At 42.6% G+C, this 25,144-nt stretch overlaps 1 protein-coding gene across 1 annotated transcript in view; it reads right to left on the bottom strand.

Annotated features, from left to right (window-relative positions):
- Col19a1 (collagen type XIX alpha 1 chain) overlaps positions 1 to 25,144 on the bottom strand; it is a 224,029-nt gene that overhangs the window by 146,140 nt on the left and 52,745 nt on the right. Inside the window, exon 9 of the mRNA XM_042668576.1 lies at positions 20,337 to 20,381. Coding sequence (XP_042524510.1) covers positions 20,337 to 20,381 — 45 coding nt within the window. The remainder of the gene's footprint in view (positions 1 to 20,336; positions 20,382 to 25,144) is intronic.

A 25,144-nucleotide genomic window follows, 5' to 3' on the forward strand; every position in this document is an offset into this window, starting at 1 on the left:
GGCCCACCTGGGTTTTCGCTAACACAGCCTTTGTCTTTGAGATCACTCCTGTCTCCGAGTCTCATTGTTTGTTCTAACTTCAAACACTTTTCTTTCAGATATTTATCTTCTGGCCTATATTATTTGTTTAGAGATGGTGTCATGATTTACTGAGGAATTTTCATTTCTTTCTCTATCATTTATCTATATATCTATCATCTCATCTATTTGACACAAATAGGGACTTGAACTCACTTAAGTCTAGAATGCTACTGTTTTAACCACAGGTCCACTTCCAGTATTTTGCTAGTTATCAGAGAGAAGAGTCTCGTGGACTTTCCTGAGCAGGCTGGGCTTGATCCTCACCCTCAGAACTTAGCCTGTGGAGTGGCTGGGATTACAGGCACCAGATAAATGCGTCTGGAGCACAGGAGGACTCAGGAAATGATACATAAGATTTCTCCTTCCTTCAGTCTAATAAACTTCTAATAGTACTGTAGTTATGAACCTATAGGAGTGGGGAAGAAAGATGGAAATAGTATTGTGCTTTTACATACTTAAATAATTTCCACTTTAAATTTAAAATCTTTCCAAGCGACCTCTATTTCTCTGAGCAGAACCAATCCTAGCCTTTTCTGAGACTTTCCCAGAGCCTACATGAACCAGATTGTTTTAGTGTGAGGATCCAAATGTTCCTCCCTTCTGCAAACTCAGCTTATCCTTCCACGTCAGAGCTGGGTGCTCGTTCTTAGTTACAAACTCCTTCACATTCCCCTTGTTCTCTGTACCCAGGAGTGAGAATCCTGGCACTTGAGTAGATTCTCCGAGCACTTCTGTGGTATTAACAGCTCTGTTCAAGAGGAGGCAGATGTCACAGGCACCAGAGAGAGCACAGCTGGGGACCCTCAGCCACAATGAAAAACCAGACCACCTGCCAAGCACCACTGGAAGCGGAGGTGGGGCCAAATTACAGTCCCACAGCCCGGAAGTGGAGGCGCAGATACAGATGCTCCGGAACTTCTGGAAACCAGGAGCACACAGGGTCTCTGGGAGAGCCTGCCCGCTGCAAAAACCAGTGTGCAGCCCGTGTAAGGACATTAAGGCTGCTGCGTGAGACTCAAATTTATTTCCATTGTGAGAATGCAGAGGCTTCTCTGTAGAATACTGAGCATTTTCCTCCAGTATAGTGTCTAAATGTTCATTGGATTAAGGGACTGTGGTTTGCTTTTCTAAAATAAAACAAGTTAAAGAGATTTAAAAACTATATGTCCACATTTCAGGAAGATGACAGAGCACAGGAAGGTGTGCTGTGCTGGCACTGCTGGTGGGACCTTGAACACAGATGGCACAACCACAGCCCGGGCACAACCACAACCAGGGCAGAGGCCTGTGGGGTAGCCTCTGCTTCTCACCCAACAGCATGGGCTTAAGAAAACTGAGTCTCATTAGTAGAGAGAACTTCAGAACCCAACATCTTTCCCTGATGACCCTGGAACACTGAATCTCCATGGCTGAGTGTCAGCTCCACAAATCTGGGTGACACCCTCGTAGGCCAACATGGGCGGTGAGGTCCAGGACTGCTCTGTGAAACACTCATTCCTTGGGGGATATTTAGAATATGTGCAGCCAGGAAGCAGGGTCTATTCCATATCACAATTCAGAGGTTGTTACTCCATCTTTACACATAGATGGATGGATAGCTAGCTAGCTAGCTAGATAGATAGATAGATAGATGTAGGTAAGTAGACAGACAGACTGATAAAAGTGAATACTTCTCTCCAACTTTCCTTATATGAGGATCCTTGGGGTATTTATCACATCTCAAATTTCTGGAATTCTGATCCAGCCGATCTGTGATGGAGCTCCACATGAACATGTTATTACCCAGGGGATTCTGATGTAGACCATGGTTAGACTAATGCTTCTCATTAAGAATAACCACTAACAGTTAACAACGCTTCCCTCACTCCCACTGGGGCTCGCCCTGTCCTCCTTTCTCTTGGAGAGGTCTCCTTTATAATGTTCTGAGTTAGTCCTGTATGCTTCCACTGGCAGCTGTTAGTTTTAATTGACACTTTTCTGACTTTTAAAAAAAATTACAAACACTGAAATTAACTTAAAATGTGTTTTACTGATTTGATGGGTTACATTCATGGAAAAATCCCTTTTCTATTTTTAGCTTTAAAAATTAAGCAAGACATACATCTTGCAGCTCTGAGTATCCAGAGCAAACTCTAAGCAGAAGAGGCCCAGGATGGGAAGGCAGGCTGGCTTTAATGAGGCCTGAACTGTGCTTTCCACAGACCCCACCTGTCCCTGGAGTTCTTAATCTATTAAATCTAATCCATGTAGGCCAAATCCCCTCAAATACACATTTACAACAATATGCATTTTAAGATGTCTTCTGATAAATGTAATCCACTCAGTAAAATTATTAATATGCATTTTAAATGATCCAAACCATTCAAACACCCTCTGGAGAGAATGTATGAGTGAAGCTTTTGAAACCTATTTCCACATGTTTGTGGGGAAAAAAAATAAAGGTTTGAGGAAAATGCTTAGTAATGGTGATGGGCGCTTGGTTCCAGGCTGCTGCCCATTCCCATGTAGACGCAGCTGTCCACCCTGGATCTTGAACTCAGGGCCTGGGCACCTTTTCTTCACCTTTTCTATTCAAGGCTGATACTTTACCCCTTGAGCCAGAGCACCAGTTCTGGATTTTTTTTTGACGGTTAACTGGAGATAAGTGTCTCAGGGACTTTCCTGACCAGGTTGGCTTCAAACCACAATCCTTAGAGCTCAGCCTCTTGAATAGCTAAGATTACAGATGTGAGCCACCAGCACCGGCTGAAGTAAACTTTTGGAAAGGGCTCAATGTATTTTGCATATATGTTTTGCATGAACTTTTGGGGAAGTAACAACTAGAAGATAAACATCCACAAAAGAGAATAATGTAATAAATATAGATTCCATTTAATCGTAGGACTAAAATTAAAAAAGATGTTAGTTAAGGGAGAAAATGTAAATATAAATTCTGAGAAATGTTGAAATTATATATTTAACAAAAATAAGAAGGGGGAGAAAGCCGACAGAGGGTTGCAATGTGCATGTATAATAGGTTCTTTATAGCTTGCAGTAAGCTGTGAAACAATTATCTTTAAAACCAATTTAAATTGGTTTTTAAAACCAAACTGTATAACAGAGATGAACATATTAATAACGTAAGGATAAAAACTAAGAACTCACTGAAGTCGGCCAATGAGATGGAAGTAGAAATGCATTAAATCTGCCATTTCTGAGAAGGAATGTAATAGACACTTCTTCTAGTCCATGCTAAAATCCCTAGAACAAACATCTTCACACTTCCAGGAAGAATCCAAACAAAGCAGTTAAGCAAAATAGTTAAGCTCATAATTTAAAACACTTTCACAAGAATCCTTGACATCCTGTTGGCTTTTCCGGTCACTTTTTTTTTTTTCAGTGCTGGGGACAGAGCCAAGGCTGCACACTCGCTGGCAGCATCCCACCACAGAAGCAGGCCTGCAGCATGGGGCTTTTGGGATTTTGTTGTTGTTGACTTTGTTTCTGAGACAGGGTGGAGTCACTTGGGTGTCAAGGGCCTCAGACTCAAGCTTCTGTTAGCTTCCCTCCTGAGTAGCTAAGATTATAGCCATGAGTCAGTGCACTTCACCCTTCTGTGTCATTTAATTAAAAAAACTCCTGAAGGCTGGGGTTTAAACTCAGTGGTAGATTGCTTGCCTAACATGTACATTCTTACCAGGCAAACTGCACCACTGAAGTACATCCATGGTTTTTTCACTATTTAAATTTGTATTAAAAGTTATCTAAACTTTGTATACAGTCTTCCTTTTTTCTCTTTAAACTCATGACCATAACTAGACACATGTACAATATGCATTCTTGTGTGCATGTGTGTGCCTGTGAGCATGTGTGCACACATGCATGCATAATTATGTGTGCCAGTACTGGGGCTTAAACTCAGAACCTAGGCAGTCCCTTAACTTTTGCTCAAGGCTAGAGTTCTACCATTTGCACCACAACTCCGCTTATGGTTTTTTGGTGGTTAATAGCAGGTAAGAATCTTATGGACTTTCCTCTCTGGCTGGCTCCAAACTGTAATCCTCAGATCTCAGCCTCTTGACTAGTTAAGATTACAGGTGTGAGCCACCAGTGCCTGGCAGATTCTTACCTTTGCAAATGCAAACATATAACTGAATTTCTATTTTCTTCCTCCATGTTATTTTCTATAAAATATCACTTTGGATTATGCATTATAGTCTTAATTTATTTCCTTAAATATTCCCACAATACTCAGTGCTACAGATAGATTATAATTTTCTCAGTATTTTTTGATAATGACATTCACTGTTTCCAGTCTCCATCACTATAATAAATATGCTCACATCCACCAGAGCCCTCCCCAGGGCCCACTTTGTATATCTGCCAGCTAATATGACCACATCTGCATATGCCAGCTCCACCACAGCTGTTTCAGGAACTCAGCATTGGAATCTGATTGCATTTGTGTTAGGAGTTGAATTAAAGTTTTGTGTTAATTTACCAAAAGGCCCCATCATTATGTGCATGTGATACACTTTATAATTACCTATACAGGTAAGACTTCTAAGACATAACTAGGCCAGGCCCTGACGGCTTACCTATAGTCCTTGTTAACCAGGAGGCTGAGATTTGATGACTGTGGTTCTAAGCCAGCTCAGGCAGGAAAGCGCATTAGATTCTTATATCTAAATATCTAATATAAATAGGGACGGTGAAGTATGGCTTAAGTGGTAGAGTTCCAACCTTGAGCAAAAAACTGAAGAACAGTCTCCAGGCCTCTATTCAAAGCCAGCACAGCATGGGGGAAGAAAAGGTGATTAGCTGTTAAAAGTATTACACAGTTTTATTTATTTTTGGATAGACCCTGCCAAACTGCTCATACCAGAGTGATGTGTAGGCACAGCTCTGCCAGGGTGACATCCAACAGGTGCAGGGTGGGGCAAGGCCACAGCTCTTAATTGCTTTAAATTACATCCCACTGCTGTAACCTGAGGCCTCGGTGTGCTCCATAACGGAGTTTGCTCTTCAGGGAATTGTTTTTCTGTACATTTTGTTCATTTAAAAGGTTGACTTGTTTCAACAACTTCAACCTGGCTTCAATTTTTTATAAATGAAACACACATCTTTTACTTTATAGTCTTTACATTTCAAATCTTTGTTAGATACACCTCTATCCTTAGATTTTAAGCACTTATATATAAAACACTAGTTCTATACTGAATTTATTTTTTTGTTAGTACCATAGATTGAACTAGAGCCTCACATATCATTTGGCTTGCTTGCACTCTACTACTTGATCCACATCGCTAGCCCTGCTTTTTTCTTAATTAATTGGAGATGGAGTCTCAAGAACTTTTCTACTTGGGCTGGATTTGAACTGAGATCCTCTGGATCTCAGCCTCCTGATTGAAATGGCTTACAAATGGCTGGCTTGGGTTTTGCATGCATGTTCAGCCATCTGAATTTATTCTTGAGTTAATGTAGTATTTTGCGTGGGCAATCAGCACATTTGTGGAATAACCCATCCTCCCTACTGACTGGCAAGTGAAGCATGGAAAGCTCAATTTCTGGACTCTCACTTTATTCTACCAATCTTAAACTATATATGCTGTAAAACATTATAATGTCTGGAAAACCAATCTTTTGTAGTTTTTCCTCAATTTTTTTTACATGTTCAAGTTTTTATTTGTCCTTAGAAACCTTAGGAAATTTTATCCAATGTTGAGACAGAATTTAACCATTTTGGAATTTTTATTTATATTATATCTATTAATTTTGAATCACTAAACCAGTTTATTGTCATTTTAAGAACACTGTAACAACATAGATTCCTTTGTATGTTTTTAGGGGGAGGGGTTGGTTGTGGGGCTTGAACTCTGGGCCTGAACACTGTCCCTCAGCTCTTCAGCTCAAGACTAGCACTCTACCACTTTAGCCACTGTGCCACTTCCAGTTTTCTGAGTAGTTTATTGGAGGTAAGAGTCTCACGGAGTTTCCTGCCCCGGCTGGCTTTGAACTGCAATTCTCAGATCTCAGCCTCCTGAGTAGTTAGGATTACTGGCGTGAGCCATCGGCGCCCAGCTGATTCCTTGGATATTATTTCACATTCTTTTATTTGGTTTTGTATATCATTTGAATTTTTCCGAAATTCTCACTGCTTTAGCATTCACACTAACAGATGATTTTTCATTTACATCTCTGGAGACTCATAACTAACAAAGAATACTTTTATTGCTTCCTTTTATCTTTGGTACAAGGTGATCAATTTTAGAAATTACAATACTTTTCTATCAAATTCTCTTAAGTTTCCTACCCGTATGGTCAACTCTTCAGTAAAAAGAAGCATTAGTTAGCATTCCTCTTCTGATAATATACATGTTATTTAATTTTCTTGTGAAACAGTAGAGATGGCAATGTTCCTCCCTGTGTCTTAAATCTGCTTGATTTCTAATCAAGTTGTACCCTTTGGGGATAATACTGTTAAGCTTTATTAAAATATTCTATTAAAATATTCTAGGTGTCGGTGGCTCACGCTTGCAATCCTAGTCACACAGGATGCTGAGAACTGAGGGTCACAGTTCAAAGCCAGCCTGGGCAGTAAAGTCCATGAGACTCTTATCTCCAGAAAACCAGAAGTAACTCTGTGGCTCAAGTGGTAGAGCACTAGTCTTGAGCTGAAGAGCTGAGGACAACACCCAGGCCCAGAGTTCAAGCCCCACAATCGACAAAAAAAAAAAATAATTGTCAATTAGACAAAATATTTACACCTTAACTGGTTGAATTTCCCTTGATTTTCTAGCATTACTATATTGGGGTCTTTTGCTAAGCAGTTGAATTTTATTGGTTGACATTTTATTTACGTATTATTTGTATCTGCACTCACAAAAAAAAGATGGTTGTGGTTTATTTTTAATTTTTATGAGGCTTGGTATTAAAACGTACCAATGAATTGAAATCTGTCTTTTCTTTGGCCTAAAATAGTCTGGCTAACACTGACTAGAGAAAGCCCTGCTGAAAACCAATTCGTTCTGCTGGTCTCTTTGCTGGCAGGTCTGCGCTCCTTCCACAGAGCTGTCAGCTGCCCTGGGCGGTGGCCCTCAGTCCCTAAGTTATCAAATTTGTTTCTTGCCAGTTGCACACACTAGTTTCCTGGAATTCTTTTTCCCATTCACTTTGTTCACACTTCTTGTTCCCAGTTTGCCATTTCTTCTGTTTACTCCTTTGTCTCCTTAGCTAGTTTTTATTTGTTCGTTTTATTACTCATTTATAGTTTTTCATTTCTATAACATTTTAAGTGTTCTATTTCATATATTTTAATGATTATGTTTATTAATTCCCTTTACTGTTTTATGACAGGGCTATTATTTCTTATCATATAAAACTTATTTTAGGGGCTGGGAAGGTGGCTCAGTGGTAGAGCGCTTGCCTTGCATGCTCGAGGCCCTGGGTTCGATTCCTCAGCACCACATAAGCAAAAAGAAAAAAGCCGGAAGTGGTGCTGTGGCTCAAGTGGTAGAGCGCTAGCCTTGAGCTGAAGAGCTGAGGGACAGCGCCCAGGCCCAGAGTTCAGGGCCCACGACCGGACCCAAAAAAAAAACTTATTTTATTTTTGTATTTTAACTGTTGAAATAAATGTTTTGCCCTCATTGTGACTTTTGATATGTTTCATATGTTCCATGTGTTTTGTGATTTCCTGCACTTTGAGCTCTATGAATTTTCTCTTTCATTTAGTTTTTAGTTAGGAGTTACTCAGCATTTTCTTCACATCATGAATTTATTTCTGTTGAGATCCAGGAATACATCTTGAAAAGAATCTATTTGTGTGTGTGGAGGGGGGCTTGAACTCAGCACCCTACTGTCCCGCCTGGGTTTTTTACTTACGGCTGATGCTCTACCACTTGAGCTACACCTTTTCTTCTGGATTTCTGCTGATTAACTGGAGATGACCAGTGACTTTTCTGCCCATGCTGGCTTCAAGCCTCAATCCTCAGATCTCAGCCTCCTGAGTGGCTGGAATGACAGGGGTGAACCACTGGCACCTCTCCAAATGTCTACTTTTTGAATTTTTTGAATTTTATTTTTCTGGTCAAAGAATCATAAATACTAAAAACAAATTATCTATTAGTCAAAATGCAAAACTCTTTCTGTCTCTCTCTCTCTCTCTCTGTCCCTCTCTCCTGTAATTTCTCAACAGCTGCACCTCGCTCTCAGTGGACATATGGCAATGGCATAGCTTTCTTGCTCACAACACACCTGCAAGTTCTCTCTCCTCAAGGGCCAGGAAGAAGCGGCACAAAGGCCACACAGAGTACCTGGCATGAGTGGCCTGCAGTGTCCCTGAGTATTCTTGGAACACTCTGAGCAGCCAGATCACAGGAAAGCCTGGCAATCTAGTAAATAAAATATTAGAAGTTAGATCATTTTTTTAATGCCAGATGGCTATGGTTGTTATTTTACTCGGTAAAGCCAGAACTTACCATTCACAACTCCTATTCACCTCATAAGAGAAGTAGCTTTCTCTTTCTTTTTTTTTTAAGGAAAGCAATGATAAAAATAACTTGGATTAAGTTGTCCCAGGGCCTTCTTGAAAGAATCAGTTTGGATCAGATGCTCAATCCTCTTCTCTTATCAGATTGACATGTTTGGTTTCTATACACTTCCAGAATGAATAAAGAAGGAAACAACAAATTCTGGGACATGCCAAGCTAAAAGCTGAACCCAAGTCCCAGGGACATGGCAATGCTGGGAGGGGTTAGAGAGAAGATTCCCAGGAAACTGCGATCCTTGCCCTACCTACTGGGGTAGGTGCTTCCTGGGTGGGGGGCAATCTTTACCAAGCCCTCCTCTCCTACCCTCCTTCCCAGGACTCAGGGAAGCCAGGGTGGGCTCACCTGGGATCACCTGGCCACTGCAGTTCTGTGACCCTGATGAAGGCAGCAGCCAATACAGGGCAGGCCTAAGTAATAGAGAAGCAGGTGACAGGACCAAAAACAACGATTTTGAAACCTAGTCTGGACACCATGGTTAGGCATTCATTCACAAGCTGACACATCAGACATGGTAAAGACACCGGCACCTCCACCTCCACTGCTGCACTGCCCGCCAGAGCCCAGGGAGGGAGACAGCCTAAGGCCAGGCCCACAGGTGGTCAACAGACTCCAGCCTGCCACATACCAATGAAGAATGGAAGTGGAGGTGGGCAGAGTGCCAGTCCCATGCTCATACCCTAGAACCACACAGAAAGGAAGGAAGGAGAAAGGAAAGAAGGAGAAAGGACAGAAAAAGAAAAAAATCCTAGGCTGACAGTTTCAAAATAAAAGTCATCATGTATGAATTCTAACACCTGCGTTCTGACTCAAGGAAACACAGTGAAAACCATACCCACCCTACACACTTGCCTCCTGTACACCGCTATGCATCTCACACCCACCCACATTCCCCACACCCACCCACACACCTGCCTCCTGTACACCACCATACTCCCCACACCTACCCACACACCTGCCTCCTGTACACCACCACACCCCACACCCACCCCACACACCTGCCTACTGTACCTCACCACACACCTCACGTATCCCATGCCAACCCCCGCACACCTGCCTCCTGTCCACCACACGTCCCACACTGACAGGACTTAACCTGTGTCACTGGGTGCCACTGTGCACCCAACTCTGTGGCTTTCACTAAAATCCACCATATTCATCTGTGCGCAGAAAACCTCACGTGGGCCCCAGGGACAGTCCATGAAAGCCCAAGTCCCTAAGGCCACACTAGGACACACAGAATGTGCCTCCCATGCACCAGTGCTGTACAGTTTTGTCTTTTTAAATTTCTTACTTGTGCTCATGAGTTATCTGTTGCCAGTACTGGGGCTTGAACTCAGGGCCTGGGCACTGCTGTCCCTTAGCTTTGATACTCAAGGCTGGTGCTCTACCACTTGAGTCACAGCTCCATTTCCAACTTTTTGCTGGTTAACTGAAGATAAGACTTTCCTGCCCAGGCTGGTTTCCAACATTAAGCCTCAGACCTCAGCCTCCTGAGTAGCTAGAATTACAGGCTTAAGAACCAGTGCTTGGCATCCACTGCAGCTTCTACTCTCATTGTTATACCAGAATTACTTAGCCAAAGTCATCAAGGACACACAAGGGAAAGGTTTAAAGTTCCAAGGGAATTTAAGAAAGAAATGTTACATATGAAATATTTTTCTATCACCAGAAAAGAATACTTTAGCTAATATTCTTGACATATATTACAAAGGCTACTATTCCTGATATATTATAGTCCTTGATAATTATTCCTTTTTTTCAACATATAACTTTTTTTTGTCAGTCTTGGTGCTTTAACTATGGGCCTGAGTGCTGTTCCTCAGCTCTTCAGCTCAAGGCTAGTGTTCTACCACTTGAGCTACAGCACCACTTCCAGTTTTTTGGTGGCTTATTGGAGATAAGAGTTTCATGGACTTTCCTGCCCAGGCTGGCTTTGAATCGCGATCCTCAGATTTCAGCCTCCTGAGTAGCTAGGATTACAGGCGTGAGCCACCGGTGCCCAGCCTAGCATGTACCATTTTCTATAATTAATAGTAAGGGTAGCAACCACAGAAGGTTCAATGTGTTTCACAATAATTAGTTGCTAACTAGCACTGGAAAGAACCAAGCAAATAACACAACCTGTAATAGCTGATGTTATGTCTCTAGCTTGGCTTTACCATTGCTTTTTCCTATGCCTGCCACCATGGATAATTGGTTACTCTCATGCCAATTTCCTGTGGCCCTGGGTAAATTGCTCTGATATTTGAAATCGTAGTTATTATCGCACTCCATCTGTTCTCTTCATTTTTTAACTCAGCTGTCAAATCAAACACATAAGTCCTTCTAAAAGCTGCTGGAGCTTTCCTCACATTAGTGGGGCAGATGAAAGAAGCGCACGGGGATGACATGTGACACTGAAGGTAAACTGAGGGAGGATGCACGGGGAGGGGGGGAAGGGAGGGGAGGCGGGAAGACCCTCGGACCACTACTGCAGAGCACGATGAGACATGTGGGTTTGGAGTGACAGCATTTCACATGCCTGCACAAGGCTTCATACTAAGCAAGCTTTAACAGTGAAATCCTAAAAACCTATTTCAGCTCTGACTTGCCTTTTCCAGTTACTGTGGTCTCCATTTTATTGTAGCTAAAATGAAGAAGCATATGAAAAATATATCATCTTGCTTCTGTTTATTGGACAGACTGAATTTCTCAGTTACTATCACAGTGAATACATTTGTTCTTTTGTATTTTTTCCTTTCATATAAAGTCATTCTATCATTCAACTTTGTAAATATTTTAGACATGATCTACAAATCTCACTAAGTAAACATAATTAAGAATTATACTCAGGTGATGAGGGAATGAGGAAGAGTTGATAAATCAACCCAACCTTTCCAAAATAGAGCTCTACCACTGAGACACACCTCCACTGAAGATAAGAATCTCATGGACTTTTCTTCCCAAATTTTGATCTTCAGATCTCAGCCTCCTGAGTAGCTATGATTATAGGTGTGAGCCGCCAGCACTTGGCTAGTAAGACTATTTTATCTCATTTGTTATAAAAGTCTTCTGATTTCTACTCTGCTCTGTCTCCTCCATGATGCTAGAATGAAATCTCTCTTCAAAATGGAATGTCTCTTGGTTCAGCCCTAGAATCTGGGCTGGGTTTGGGACTTGCTTTAACCAATCAAATATGGAGAAAGTGATGACCTGCTTGTTCTTAACCAGGCCACAAAGGCCTTCTGCGTCTCTGCTCACTGTCTTTGTGTTGAGGCCTTTACCTATATGAGAGGCCTAGAGAATTCTTGGGAGAAGTTAGCTGAGGCCCCCTGCTAGGCACAGGCCAGCCTCAGCCAATCTGCTGGCCAAGAGGAAAGATCTGAACAAACCCAACCAAAGCAGCACTGAGCCAAGCCCAATATAATACAATACAAAGAGTAATGAGCAAAGTAAGCGAGTATTGTTTCAAGATGACTTGTTTTTGAGACACTATGTTACATCCAAATAGCCACTGTATTTTCTTCTCGTTTGAAATAGAATCGTGACACCAAATCTAATTTCTCAACATAGTACTATTTTATGTTATTTTTCATATTTTGATGAGTAGGAACTGATCTTATAAAAGAGAAGACTAGGATAAAGAAGGCCAGGATTGGGCCCAGATTTACAGCTACTGTATGGGTCTGTCCTGGAGCACGGAACATGTGAGTCCACGGATGGCACAGGCTGCTGCAGTTCTGAAAGACAGTGTGAACCCAGGCTCTTCCCACATGCACTGCACGCATTAGAAGTGATGCTCCTGATTTGTGACTTCCAGGGGAGCCAGCTTTTGTGTTTCAAGAGTGACATCACCCAGGGGGAAACGCAACAACAGACTCTTACAGGATCAGAGCAGACTTTTCCATTTGGGGAATTAAAATGATCTGTGAAACAACCTAAGTGCTGCTCTAGAATATACTGAAAAACAGTTCATGACCCTCAAAGAGATTCCCTCTTCTCATTCAACCTGACCGGGCCAGAGCTCTCAGCTGTGCTTTCCCCGGCTCCAGTTCTAGATGTCATCACCAGAACACCAATCACAGGAAAAACTGATTAGTGCAAAAGAACTTTGCTATGCAACAGGTCCTGATGGAGTTGAACCCAGAATTCTTCTTCCCCAGAGCAAATGATTACTAGTGACTAAGTATAGTCTCGTGATACTTGGTGATAGGGTATTGTCAGAGACACAGACTGTGTGACCCCACCTGAGAATTCATGTGCTGTGTGGGGTTTATGTATGCTGGCAAATGAGAATGCTCCTCCATAATCCTGGCAAAGATTGGGGTACCCAGCTGCAGCCTCCAGGAGGAAAGGAGGAAGCTCTTTCCAAATCTGGGCGAAGGTCTGGATAGCCCACCAAGACCTTGGTGGAGGACATGCAGGAAGTGTCTTTTGTACTCCTCCAATTAATCCCGTAGAACAATGCCTTGAGATTCCCTTTGTGTATCTAAGGAAGCCCACCTACACTTTGCTTATTCTTTGTAACCTTTGAAAATATAGAACTGCTTCACATTTGTTGACAAGGGCTAGCTTTTCCTGTTCACTGACTAAAGGTTAACTCTCATTGTCTGTATTCCTGCAAGATTGTTTAAGATTAACTTTCTGGCCCCTGACTGAAGATTTACTTTCTATGCTTGTATGCTGTATGTAAGCATGTGATATCTCAATAAACTTTGTCCACACCTGCATGGTCTAGACCACTTTCTGCCTACCAGATGCACATTCCCAGATCTTGCTGAGGAATCAGCAACAGGGTACAGTTTGTGATATGTAGGGATGGGGTACTCTTGCGTTATTTAAGGATGAGGAATAACCTCATGATATTTAGGGATGGAATATAGTCTTATGATACTCCATGCCAGGAGCCAGAATCTAAGTTGAGTACTGGGAAGTAGCAGGCTATCTGTGGTACTGGTAGAAAGATGTCACATGACTTTGGTCATGAGTTAGACATAAAATCTGAGTCTATTAGAAATAAATGAATAAAATGCTATGGAGGAAATCACCAGTCACACATATTAGCCTGGCATCTGTCCATCACAGGAGCTGGCTGATACATACTTAACACTGTAAGTCAAAGCCAACAGAACAACAGGCCGAAGCCAAGGCTTCTGGAAAACAGTATGAATGGCTCAACTAAGTAAACTGTGCACAGAGCTTGGGGAGGCATTTGCCATGCCTCTTACTCCATCTTCAGAACCAGCCACCAAAGGCAAAAGGCTGCATATGAAATTAATGCTAACTACATCAACATTAATCAAATAAGCACTAAACCTAAATAAATATGTATTATGTTAGGCTAGCATATGAACATGTGAGTTGTCATTTGAAAACTACCTGATGATTTCTGAGAAAAGAAATGGAATGTATGCTCACTGGACTGATTTTTATGCTCACTAAGCCCAAAAAGGCCTTCAAAGTCAAGATCATTTTAATTCTCCAAGTGGAAAAGTCCACACTAGCTGGCAACACATCTGAAATCCCATTACAAATATGTGGCCATGTGTGTGTCAGGAGTAAATGTCACTTGTGGAGGGATCCACATCATGTGGATGGCAGGTCACAAGTCAGGAATATGTGACATCACTGCAGTTGTAACTGGATCTCTCTCTCATTCTCCCCCCCTTCTCCTTCTTCCTTCCCCTCCCACTCCTCTCCCTCTCCCCCTCCTTTCCTCTGCCCCTTCTCTTTCCTACCTCTCCCCCTCCATTCCTCACCCTGTCTCTCCTTTTCCTCTCACTCTTCTCTCTTCATCTCCCTCTCCCCCTCTCCTTCCTGTACCCCTTTCCTTCCTCCTCTTTCCTCTCCCTCTCTTTCTCTCTGAAATACTATTTAACAAACAAGTTTGGCAGGGCCAGTTTAACTCTGAAGCAATGAGGGTTTCTTTTTTTTCCAGTCAGTCCTGGGGCTTGAACTCTGATCCTGAGCGCTGTCCCTCAGCTCTTCAACGCAAGGCAAGTGCTCTACCACTTGAGCAACAGCACCACTTCTGGTTTTCTGGTGGTTTATTTGAGATAAGAATCTCATAGACTTCTCCTGTCTGGGCTGGCTTTGAACTGTGATCCTCACCTCTCCCATTTCCTGAGTAGGTAGGATTACAGGCGTGAGCCACCGATGCCCAGCTAGCAATGAGTTCTTAAACTTCTAGTGTATCAGAGGCTGAACTCTGAAGCAGTGAGTTCTTAAACTTCTAGTGCATCAGAGGCGGAATGACAGTCAGAGGTGCCTCTACCCTGTGTAGCTGTGCTTATCCAATAAATATAATCTCATTATTAAAAACAAACACAAATAAAGTATTCATCTTAAAAGTATACTCTTACACAAAGAGACAAACGGCACATGGTCTCCCTGATAAGTGGGTGTTAAATCCAAAAGGTAAGGTGATACAACAAAGTAAAGACTCAATAAACAAAGGACCTCTGTTCATATGGTCGAATCATTACTAAATGACCCATGCTGCTGACTACATATATATATATATATATATATACATATATATATATATATATATATATGCACATGGGAGGAAACTAGGAGGAAGACACAGAAACAGAGGGAAACAGGGGAAAACATATATCAGTGGAACCCATCAGCTGCACTGGACATTGATCAAAATAAACCAAGTAATCAATGGCAACGATGGGAGGGAGGAAATGAGAGGGAAAGAGGGAACAGTTGACACTAAGCAAAAGGAAAGAAATGTACATATCACCCAATGTGGAAGAAATGTCAAAGCTCATAGAACTCATACACTTTATAGACCACGATAAAGACAATTTGCCCCATGAAGGCTAGAATGTGTTTGTGACTTTAACTAAGTATCACTATCCCACAATACTGTGAAATTTATGTAATCACTTAATCACAATAAAAAAATTGCAAAAGAAAAGTATGCTCTTACAATGACTGTTATTCAAAGTGAAAATGTTCAGGACTTCTAAGACAAAAGACCTGCTTTTAAAAGTTATAATTCAATGGAATTTTCCATGGCATGGCTATTATTGGGCTATCTTTTTTCTTTCTCACAGTTCAGTGAGGAGAATAATTATGATGTAGCTCACAACAGTGTAATTCATCTTATAATTACAGTAGATGCTCGTTGTCTCTAGAAATACTGAAATAATGAAGAGGAGAATAACTGACGACTGCCAAGCAAGCTAAGCGCCTGATCCTGTCTAACTTGAGATGATCTAGTCATCTTTTCAGCCTTCCTTTCCACTGCCTTAATTGCCTGGCAGTTGATGTACATAAGAATTATGAAACAAAGGGATGGAACTGTCTGACTTATTTAAAAACACAATGACAGTTTTGAAATGGAGACAGATTGAAATGGTGTGTGAAGGGGAATTTTGAACATCTAGGCACTTCTATTTTTGGTACTTTCAATAAGCTGTTGGTAAAGCAATGATGTTTTTCAAGAGTTAGCAAATGATTTTGCAGTTATTTATTACAATAAAATACTACTTTAGGATGTGAAATTAACCACACAGGATTCCGTTGTACAAGGTCACTCAAGATGACACAGCTGGGTCAGGAGCTAGATTATGCCCTCCGTCCCCACTCGTCCCCCTGCTCTGGTCCCTGGAGGCTTCTGTGTGGCCCTGTCTACTCTTGGTTTGGTTCAGGCAGTGGGATTTCAGGGCTGGGGGCCAAGAAGTAGAAAGGAGGGGAGCTCAGGGTTGGGGGCTGGGAAGGGAGGGGGGCCTGATCAGGGCTGGAGAGCCTGGAGGGGGAAAGAGAGGGGGTCAGGACTTGGGGAGGGGAGAGGTGACTGAGGGCTGGGGGCCACAAATCCTCTTGATTTGTACAGATGTCCTCAGCTCCTGGGCAAGGTTTCTCCTGTCTTTTCTATTACTACCAGTCCAGTGACTCAGGATGGCACAGATGCTCATGCATTTCTTACATTCTGTGGCCATACCTTTTAAATCCTCCCTTTATTAAACCCTTTGAAATCATTCTAATCTCTTTTCTAGCACAGAAAATTCTTATTTATTCCTTCAGGAAAATTTGGCTGACCATTCAGGTGTACGTATTTAAAGCTTAGACCCAATGGAGTTGTGGCATCATAATGAAATCTTGTTTAATAAAGTCTATACCTTTTATATGGCAAAAGAATGCATGCAACCAGAAGTGTCTACCATTTAAGTAAAGGTAGGATTCCTGGCAATCACCAATATATTCTCTGTGATTAAAGCAAATCTTTTTACTTTTTTTTTTTTTGTCAGTCATGGGGCTTGAACTCTGGGCTTGGGCACTGTCCCTGCACTCTTCAGCTCAAGGTGAGCACTCTACCACTTGAGCCACAGTGCCACTTCTGGTTTTCTAGTGGTTTATTGGAGGTAAGAGTCTCATGGACTTTCCTGCCCAGGCTGGCTTTGAACCATGATCCTCAGATTTCAGCCTCCTGAGTAGCTAGGATTACAGGTGTGAGCCACTGGGCACCCGGCTTCTTTTTACTTTTTTAATGAAGTTGCTGACCTCTTGAATAGGACAGGGAAAACAAGGTAGATACTAACTTTGAAAATATTTCCAAGAACATGATCTACCTTCACCAATGCACATGGAGGGAGACTGACCTTTTCTCTGGTTTCTCCCGGGGTCACATGATCCCTAGTTATCCCTGCAGAGGAAGGGGCAGCAAGAAGAGCAAGGCCTCAGCACCATGGGACTTTTTAAACATTGCCACGAATACTAAACTCGCATTGGGCATTCCTGCTCTGTGAGGTCTGAGTCAGTGTGAACAAGCCCCACCTCCATACCCTAGGCACTAGCAAGGAACCGACTCTGGGTGTTCCTACCTCCTGGCAGGTCAACACTCAGAGCCTGCACCCTAGGTGCAAGGGCAGTGAGGATGCTGGCCTCGCTGGTCTAAGGAAGGTACTGGCCTGCTCCCCAGCCTGCACTTCCACCATTTCTTTTTCTTTAGTTGGTTGTGGGGCTTGAACTCTGTGCCTGGGTGCTGTCCCTGAGTGCTTCAGCTCAAGGCTAGTGCTCTACTACTTGATCCACAGTGCCACTTCCGGTTTTCTGGTGGTCACTGGGGATAAAAGTCTCAGCCTTTCCTGCCCTGGCTGGCTTTGAACCATGATCCTCAAATCGCAGCTTCCTGAGTAGCTGGGATTACAGGTGTGAGCTACCCGCACCCAGTCCACCATTTCCTTTTTATTGTATTCCCCAGACCCAGAGGTGGCTGGCTGCTTGCAGTGCTGACTTCAGTTTGGCCCTGCTCTGATGCTGTTCTGGTACTGACTGAGTATCAGGATGGCTTGGCTCAGGTTCAAACCTGAGACCTGGGAGTTTGGGCTCTACCTGGGAGGCCAGCACCAGAGAAGGAGTGGTGAGGGCAGAAAGCAAGTGAGAGCCAGTCAGCACCCGAGGAGGGCCTTGACATAGAAGCCTTCAGCAAGCATTTCCTGAGTTCAAAGGGATGAGACTTTTGAGCCTGCCTGCCTGCCTGCCTTCCTTCCTTCCTTCCTTCCTTCCTTCCTTCCTTCCTTCCTTCCTTCTCTTTCTCCCTTCTCCCTTCCCGGGCCTTTTTCTCCTTTTATTCTTTTTTTGCACTGGTCCTGGAGCTTGAACTCAGGGCCTAAGTACTATTCTGTTGCTTTTCCATACTCTACCAGTGGAGCCACAGCTCCTCTTCTGACTTTTTGCTGGTTAACTGGAGATAAGAGTCTCGTGGATTTTCCTGTCAAGGCTGGCTTTGGACCTCAATTCTCAGATCTCAGCCTCCTGAGTAGCTGGGATTACTGGCCTGAGCACCAGTGCCCAGATGAAAGACAATCTTTAGTCCTCAGATTTGCCTGAAGTGCCTCATCAAAGTGACACCTGGTATAATTAAAATTCAAATTAATGAAAAACAGTCAGCTTTTAATGCATAGTCTCCGTAAACAGTTTTATATATACACAGAATAAAATACATGTGTACAGTACATATATGCATACATATGATTAAATCATGTTTTTTGTTTATCATCAAAAAATTACCAACAAAAAGAAAGAAGAAGCCAGGCACCATGGCTCATGCCTGTAATCCTAGCTACTCAGGAGGCTGAGATCTGAGGATTGCAGTTCAAAGCCAGCCCAGGCAGGAATGTCCATGAGACTCTTATCTCCAATTAACCACCAGAAAACTGGAAGTGGCACTGTGGTTCAAGTTATAGAGTGCTAGCCTTGAGCTGAAGAGCACAGGGACAGTGCCCAAGCCCAGAGTTCAAGCCCCACAACCAAGAACAGAGAGAGAGAGAGAGAGAGATGGGGGAGGGGAAGGAGGGAGGGAGGGAGGAAAGGAAGGAAGGAGAAAGAAAGAAAAAGAAAGAAAGAAAGAAAGATTGTTGCCACTGAATGCATGCGACCATGCATCTACCATTTTTTTTTCTAAAAATAGAAACCTTAATTCCATCTGTTAATTCAAACTGACACTGAAGCTGCTCAACACCCCTAGCACGTCAGCCCCAGTGCCAGCCTGATCCAGCCATCACCAACAGCTGCTAGAAAGCCCAAAGCAATTTCCCAGCAGATAAATCTGCTCATCCCTGGCTGGCAACTCCTCTCACAGAAAGAGCGTGCCAGCTCTGCAGGTTTTGTCTAGAACCTGGTAGAGGAATTCAGAAGCTGCCAGCGTAGTCTCATTACCTTCACTGGGCCAAGCCCAGGAAACTGCGACTAGAAACAAGGGCCTGTCCTTTTTTTTTTTTTTGTTGGTCGTGGGGCTTGAACTCTGGGCCTGGGCGCTGTCCTTCAGCTCTTCAGCTCAAGGCGAGCACTCTACCACTTGAGCTACAGTGCCACTTCCGGTTTTCTGGTGGTTTATTGGAGATAGGAGTCTCACAGTCTTTCCTGCCCGGGCTGGCTTTGAACCGTGATCCTCAGATCTCAGCCTCCTCAGTAGCTAGGATTACAGGCGTGAGCCACCAGCGCCTGGCTTGTCCTTTTTTATATAGTAGTCTTAGCTACAGAGAATCAGAAGCACAGTAACTACTGACATCTTGTGAAGACCAGTAGATCTCCTCCAGAACACAGAAATGGCAAGCCTGGCTTTAATGGCATCTAAGCTTGTGTTGCTAATGCTCCCTCTGGGGTGGGGCTCTGTGGGGTCTATGAGGACAGTGGAAGCTGGCTTAGCCTGAAGGGAGTCCTCACTCACCCTCTGGGAAGCTAGGATCTACCATCTGTGTCACTTACAGTGGTGTTCTTCCCAGAGAGGGCACAAACACGGTTCACGTTGGTGAAGGGAGAGCTGCCAGGCACAGACGGAAGCACCCTGGCCAGTGAAAAACTTCCCATTTATCATCACTTTGCCACTCTGGGAGGCTTCCTTCATAGAGATTAGCTGTCTATAACCTCTTTATAATATTACATTTTTTATGCCACTGTAACCAGTCTGCTCAGCTCAATCTGAATACATCAAAAGAAGGATACATAATACATAAGCAGTTTTATTATTCAAACGCAATTAAAGACAGCTCACTGTGTGTTTTCTATTTTTAGGGCAACACATCACTGAAGCCCATGACAAAGCTTTCTTAGAGTGCACTTCAGAGGAGGAAAAACAAAACATAACAAAACTGGACATTAGCTTTCTCAGAGTCTTAAGTGGAATTCAGTTTTACCAAAAACATTTTCTGAATCTCTGTTATGTGTGCAAATGATATTGTCAAGATGTTAACATCCTTGGCTCATGCCAAGTATTTAAAAGCTCTTTACCTTTTGTCCAGGTAAGCCGGGAACACCACGTAAACCATTTTCACCCTAAAAATAAATACATGACATTCATTTTATTTATTTATTTATATTTATTTGTCAGTCATGGGGCTTGAACACTGTCCCTCAGCTCTTCAGCTCAAGGCAAATGCTCTACCACCTGAGCCACAGTGCCACTTCTGACATTCATTTTATTCGCTATAAAATAAAATAAACACATTATCTGTGTGATATTCAACAACTTGTTCTAGTATCATAGGAAAAGGGAATAAATACGTATGTGTAGGGGCTCACTTCTCCAAAAAGAATTATTATCCTTAAATAGCTGTATAAAGGGGTTTGAATTCCACATGTGAGTTTGTGAGCACAATGCATCGAGTGTCACCCCTTCGGTGTTCTCCCCACCTCTCCCAGCCCCACCCCTGCCCTCCCTACCCCTCCCATTCCTGCCCCTCCCCTCCCACCTCTCCCAGTCCCAGTCTTCCCCACAGCTATCTGATTCCCATTTCACAGGTGTGCATTGAGTGTTCTGACTGCGTTCTCCCCCTTCCTTGCTCCATCACCTTAACTTTAAAAATAAGAAAACAGAGCACATACATGCATGTATGTCTTCATGTTTGTGAGCATGTCTCCCTGTCATCTAATCTGATGCCTTTGGATGGGTTTTTGAAGTCACCAGATCAAGGCCATTTTTATGTGAAATGATGACTTGGAAGTCATTTCAGTTCCTTCCGTCACCTGTTCCTGTCTTGGTATGAAGGTTGGCAGCAATCACCTATCAGTTTCCCTTCTGGAATTCACAGGTCAGTGCTGCCCAGTCTGCTTCAGGAACAGCAAACAGAGAGAAAGGGCAGCCTGGATGGGGGGGGGGGGGGGGTCTGGGGAGGGGGGCATGGTCCTGGGGAGCCTTAGGAATTCAACTGTCAACTGAGCTATTTCCTTCAAATATTTGTTTGGAAAGTAACAGTTTTCAGTATGGCCTAAGACTTAGCTACATATCACTTGTAAGACTTATTTGAATAAAATTCAAACCTATGACAAACAAAATGTCGTATTTCAAACAAAATGACAATGTTACATTCTGCCTAAATCTAAAGAACTCTTTGTTATTATTAATACATATTTTGGAAGGGTATATAGTTATGTTATTTTAAAGATGAATATTTTTTCTTAGCTTACATTAAAATATCACAGTATCTTGTAGTAAAACTGCTATCATGACTTAAATAACGAGTGTAAGTGTTGAAGCACTAATAAAGTATAATTATCTATATAATAAGCCTTTCCATCATTTAAAAAGCTATTACAGTTGCAGCCCTCAGGCATCAAGTGACTTAGAGGGTCTTCCTGAAGCAAAGCGGCTCCTGCTCTCCTCTTGGAAGCTCTAGACTTGTCCACAGGGAGATTACTGTCATCTGCCTATCTGACAGAATGTTTTCCATCATATTTCAAGTGATGTAAGACAACAAGACACAGAATCTAAGCCAATAAAGTCTAATGACACAGGTTGTACACTGCCTAAGGGAAAACACAGCTTGTTCCCACATTTTCATACTATGCCTGGTACCCAAGGGCCCCTGCCACATGTCAGGTGGAGGATCACACCCATGAACCATTAACTATGTCTCTAGAGCTGTGATATGGAGAAATGCCCTTAGCACAAGTTAATTTTAAGATTGTCATCATTGTGATACTGTGTTTTCTCTTCTCTTTCCTGATTACTAATGAGCTTGTAGACATATTTCCTGACTCTGAGATGACCAGAGCAGGACACGAGCCAGCCTTATATGATGATACATCAACGTATTCACAGTTCCCAAATGTTGTTGGTGCTCTTGAAGCTCAAGTTTGAGATTCAGGTATTCAGACCAACCAGCCTTCCTTCCTTCCTTTTCTTTCCTTCTTTCCCTCCCTCTCTTCCTCTCTCTCTCATGCCAGCACTGGGGCTTGAACTCACACTCAGGGTTCACACACTCTACCACTTCTGGCTTTTTGTGGTTAATTGAAGATAAGAGTCTCATGGACTTTCATGCTGGGCTGTCTTCAAACTGGGATCCTCAGATCTCAGGCTTTTAAGTAGTAAGGATTACAGATGTGAGCCACCAGCGCCCAGCTAAAAATTTCTTTGTACTGCTTTTGTCAAAGTTACCATACATGACTTATTCAGAGAGTAGTTTGTCATTATTCTAGTGTTCTAGTCTCTGAGGGTTAAATGTGCATATTTGTTTTTATCTCTATATCAAAAAGGAAAGACATTAACAAAAAACTAAATAAGAAAATGGCCCTGGAGGGAAAAGTTTTCTTCAGGTTAATAGATGGTGATATTTCTGCCAGAACTTTATTTAGAACCTAATTTATGTTAGCAAAGTGAAGCAGAGACTGAAAGCCTAGGGTGCTGGAAGCAGTTTTAATTGTACCTATAAACTAAACACCTGACGAATGCCCGAGGCTGTGGGCAGTGCATGCATTAGAGGTTTCTCTGTGCCCTAGCTGCAGCCATGTCTTCCTGGCCTGGGCTCCAGGAATACAACGACACTTCAGTGGATACTTCAGTCCATCCATTGTTGAAAGACAACAACCCTGATGGTTTCAAAGCAGCCATAGACTGTCTGTGAGGCATCACTGTTACTGCTGGTCTTTCTACCCCCAAACCTTGTCTGCTCCTAGCCACAGCTTCAGCATGGGGTGGAACTCCCTGCAGGCGCCTGTGGTGCTGGTTCCCTCAGTGCTGGCACTGGGCTCTCACGTGGTCCACAGCTCTCACAGTGAGGTATGCCCTTCCCAGAAGCCCAGCAGCCCATTGAGGGATTTTTGGAAAAAATCTTAGGTGATGTTTAGAGATAGCTGTGGCTACTTTTTAATCACTCTGTATTTCCAGCAGTCAACATAGCAAGGCATAAAACACAAATATTAGTTTTCCTGATTCCTTTGACATTGCAATCAATGGATTTCTTATTATGGAAGATATTTATGTTGTCTGAAAAACAGCTCATGAAGCTGTGTTCCCTTATTGTGTCTGTAAGACTGCATTTCAAGAAATAAATTATCAAGTTAAATTATATATTACATAATATATGTCATTATCTTATATGTACTTATACAAAAGTAATTATGGTAATTATATAACTATATTTTGATACATTACATATTTGTATATTTAAGAGTTTAAAACTTCAAACTTCTTGAATTCTTTGAATCTATCTGTTGGTTCTTAATGCAGCGAACAATACATGGAGTATATTACCACATTAATGCTCAGGATAAGAACGATTTAAAACATGCTTGATAATAAGACAATTGAGAGCCTAATACTATTTATTCCTGCATCATTTCTAGATAGGGCAGCCAGGCACAGAAGGTGATGGCTAATGCCCGATGTTATAACTGTGGCGTGACGGGGCTGATACGAAGCCGCTGAACCTGGTGTCACTCTGTTGACATCTGCTGACCCCAACTCTGTATGTGTGAACACCCACAAAAGAAGCAAGATGGATATTCTTCAATATAAAGACAAGTGTAATCATGCCTTCAGACCCCATAGCCTCCAGAGAATGTAAGGAAGTTCTGTTTGTTGCTCTTTTGTTGTGTTTTCCAGATAAGGTCTTGTGCTAACTTTGCTTGGGCTGGCCTCTAATCTTCATCCTCCTACCTCTACTTGCCAAGTACCTGGAATTAAGAGGTGTGAGACACCATGTGATGAGTTCAACTCAGGTACTTTTTTTGTTTAATTTGCATTGAAAGACCAAAATGAAAAAATTCCTGATATAGTTATTGACTAAATGCTTCCTAATTTAACCTCCCCCAAATTTCTGCCCATTTGTCTTATTTCTGCTTCCTGGAATCTCGCGGTGTGAGACATGCTTTCCCTTGGCTCATCTAGGACACTGCTGAGGACCATACACACCCAGGCCTCGCTACCTTGATAGCCCCTGTACCCTGGACACATGCTGCCAGTCAGTGTGTCCTTCAAATGTGACACTGGAAACTCAGCAACCACTTCACAGACAGATGGCCAGATGGCCCCCTGCTCTCATTCTAACCAATTCAACAAACTCGTAGCCCAAATAATCTGCTGTCCTCTTTGGGCCCAGGGTTGGATAGCAGAGCTGTGCCAGGCACCAAATCCTTTTCTTCCACTGTTCACATTCACACATTGACCAAAGGCATGCGCACATGTACACACACATACACAAAACACACACACACACACACACACACAGAGCACTGGGGCCATGAGCTGACAATTCTGCCTGGTAGAGAAAATGTCTGAAGATGATTTACAAACTTTTGAGTTTAATGATTCATAAAAATGCAGGGGTGGGCAGAAGGAAGAAAACTATACTATCTGTGTCTGCGCCTTCTATGTGTACCTGGCACATGCATACAATCCTTTACGCCTGGCATGGCTATGCCTGGCCTAGCTGGATATTTCCACTTAAAGAAAACTAGCTGGGCACCAGAGGCTTGTTCTGAGATAATCCTAGCTACTCAGGAGGATGACATTTGAGTGATGATTCAGGTTCAAAGCCAGGCAGTGAAGACAAATCCAAGCAAAAAGCCAGAAGTGGAGCTCTCACTCAAGTTGGTAGAGAACCAGCCTTAAGCGAAAAAGCCATATGAAAGTGTACAACCTTGAGTTTCAAGTCCCTGTACAAGCATACATACTGGGCCTTGAAAAAGTGAAAAGAAAATTTAAAAAGGAAAAAAAAACCCTCTTAATATCTAAAATGGGAAATGTCTTTATGAAATAAGAGTTATATCTTTAAGACCACTATTCAGTATTTCAGTAACCAACAGCAAGATTACAATAA

Source organism: Dipodomys spectabilis, unplaced genomic scaffold, assembly GCF_019054845.1.
Source record: "Dipodomys spectabilis isolate Male_0828 unplaced genomic scaffold, ASM1905484v1 ptg000457l, whole genome shotgun sequence".
NCBI classification, from domain to species: Eukaryota; Metazoa; Chordata; class Mammalia; order Rodentia; family Heteromyidae; genus Dipodomys; species Dipodomys spectabilis.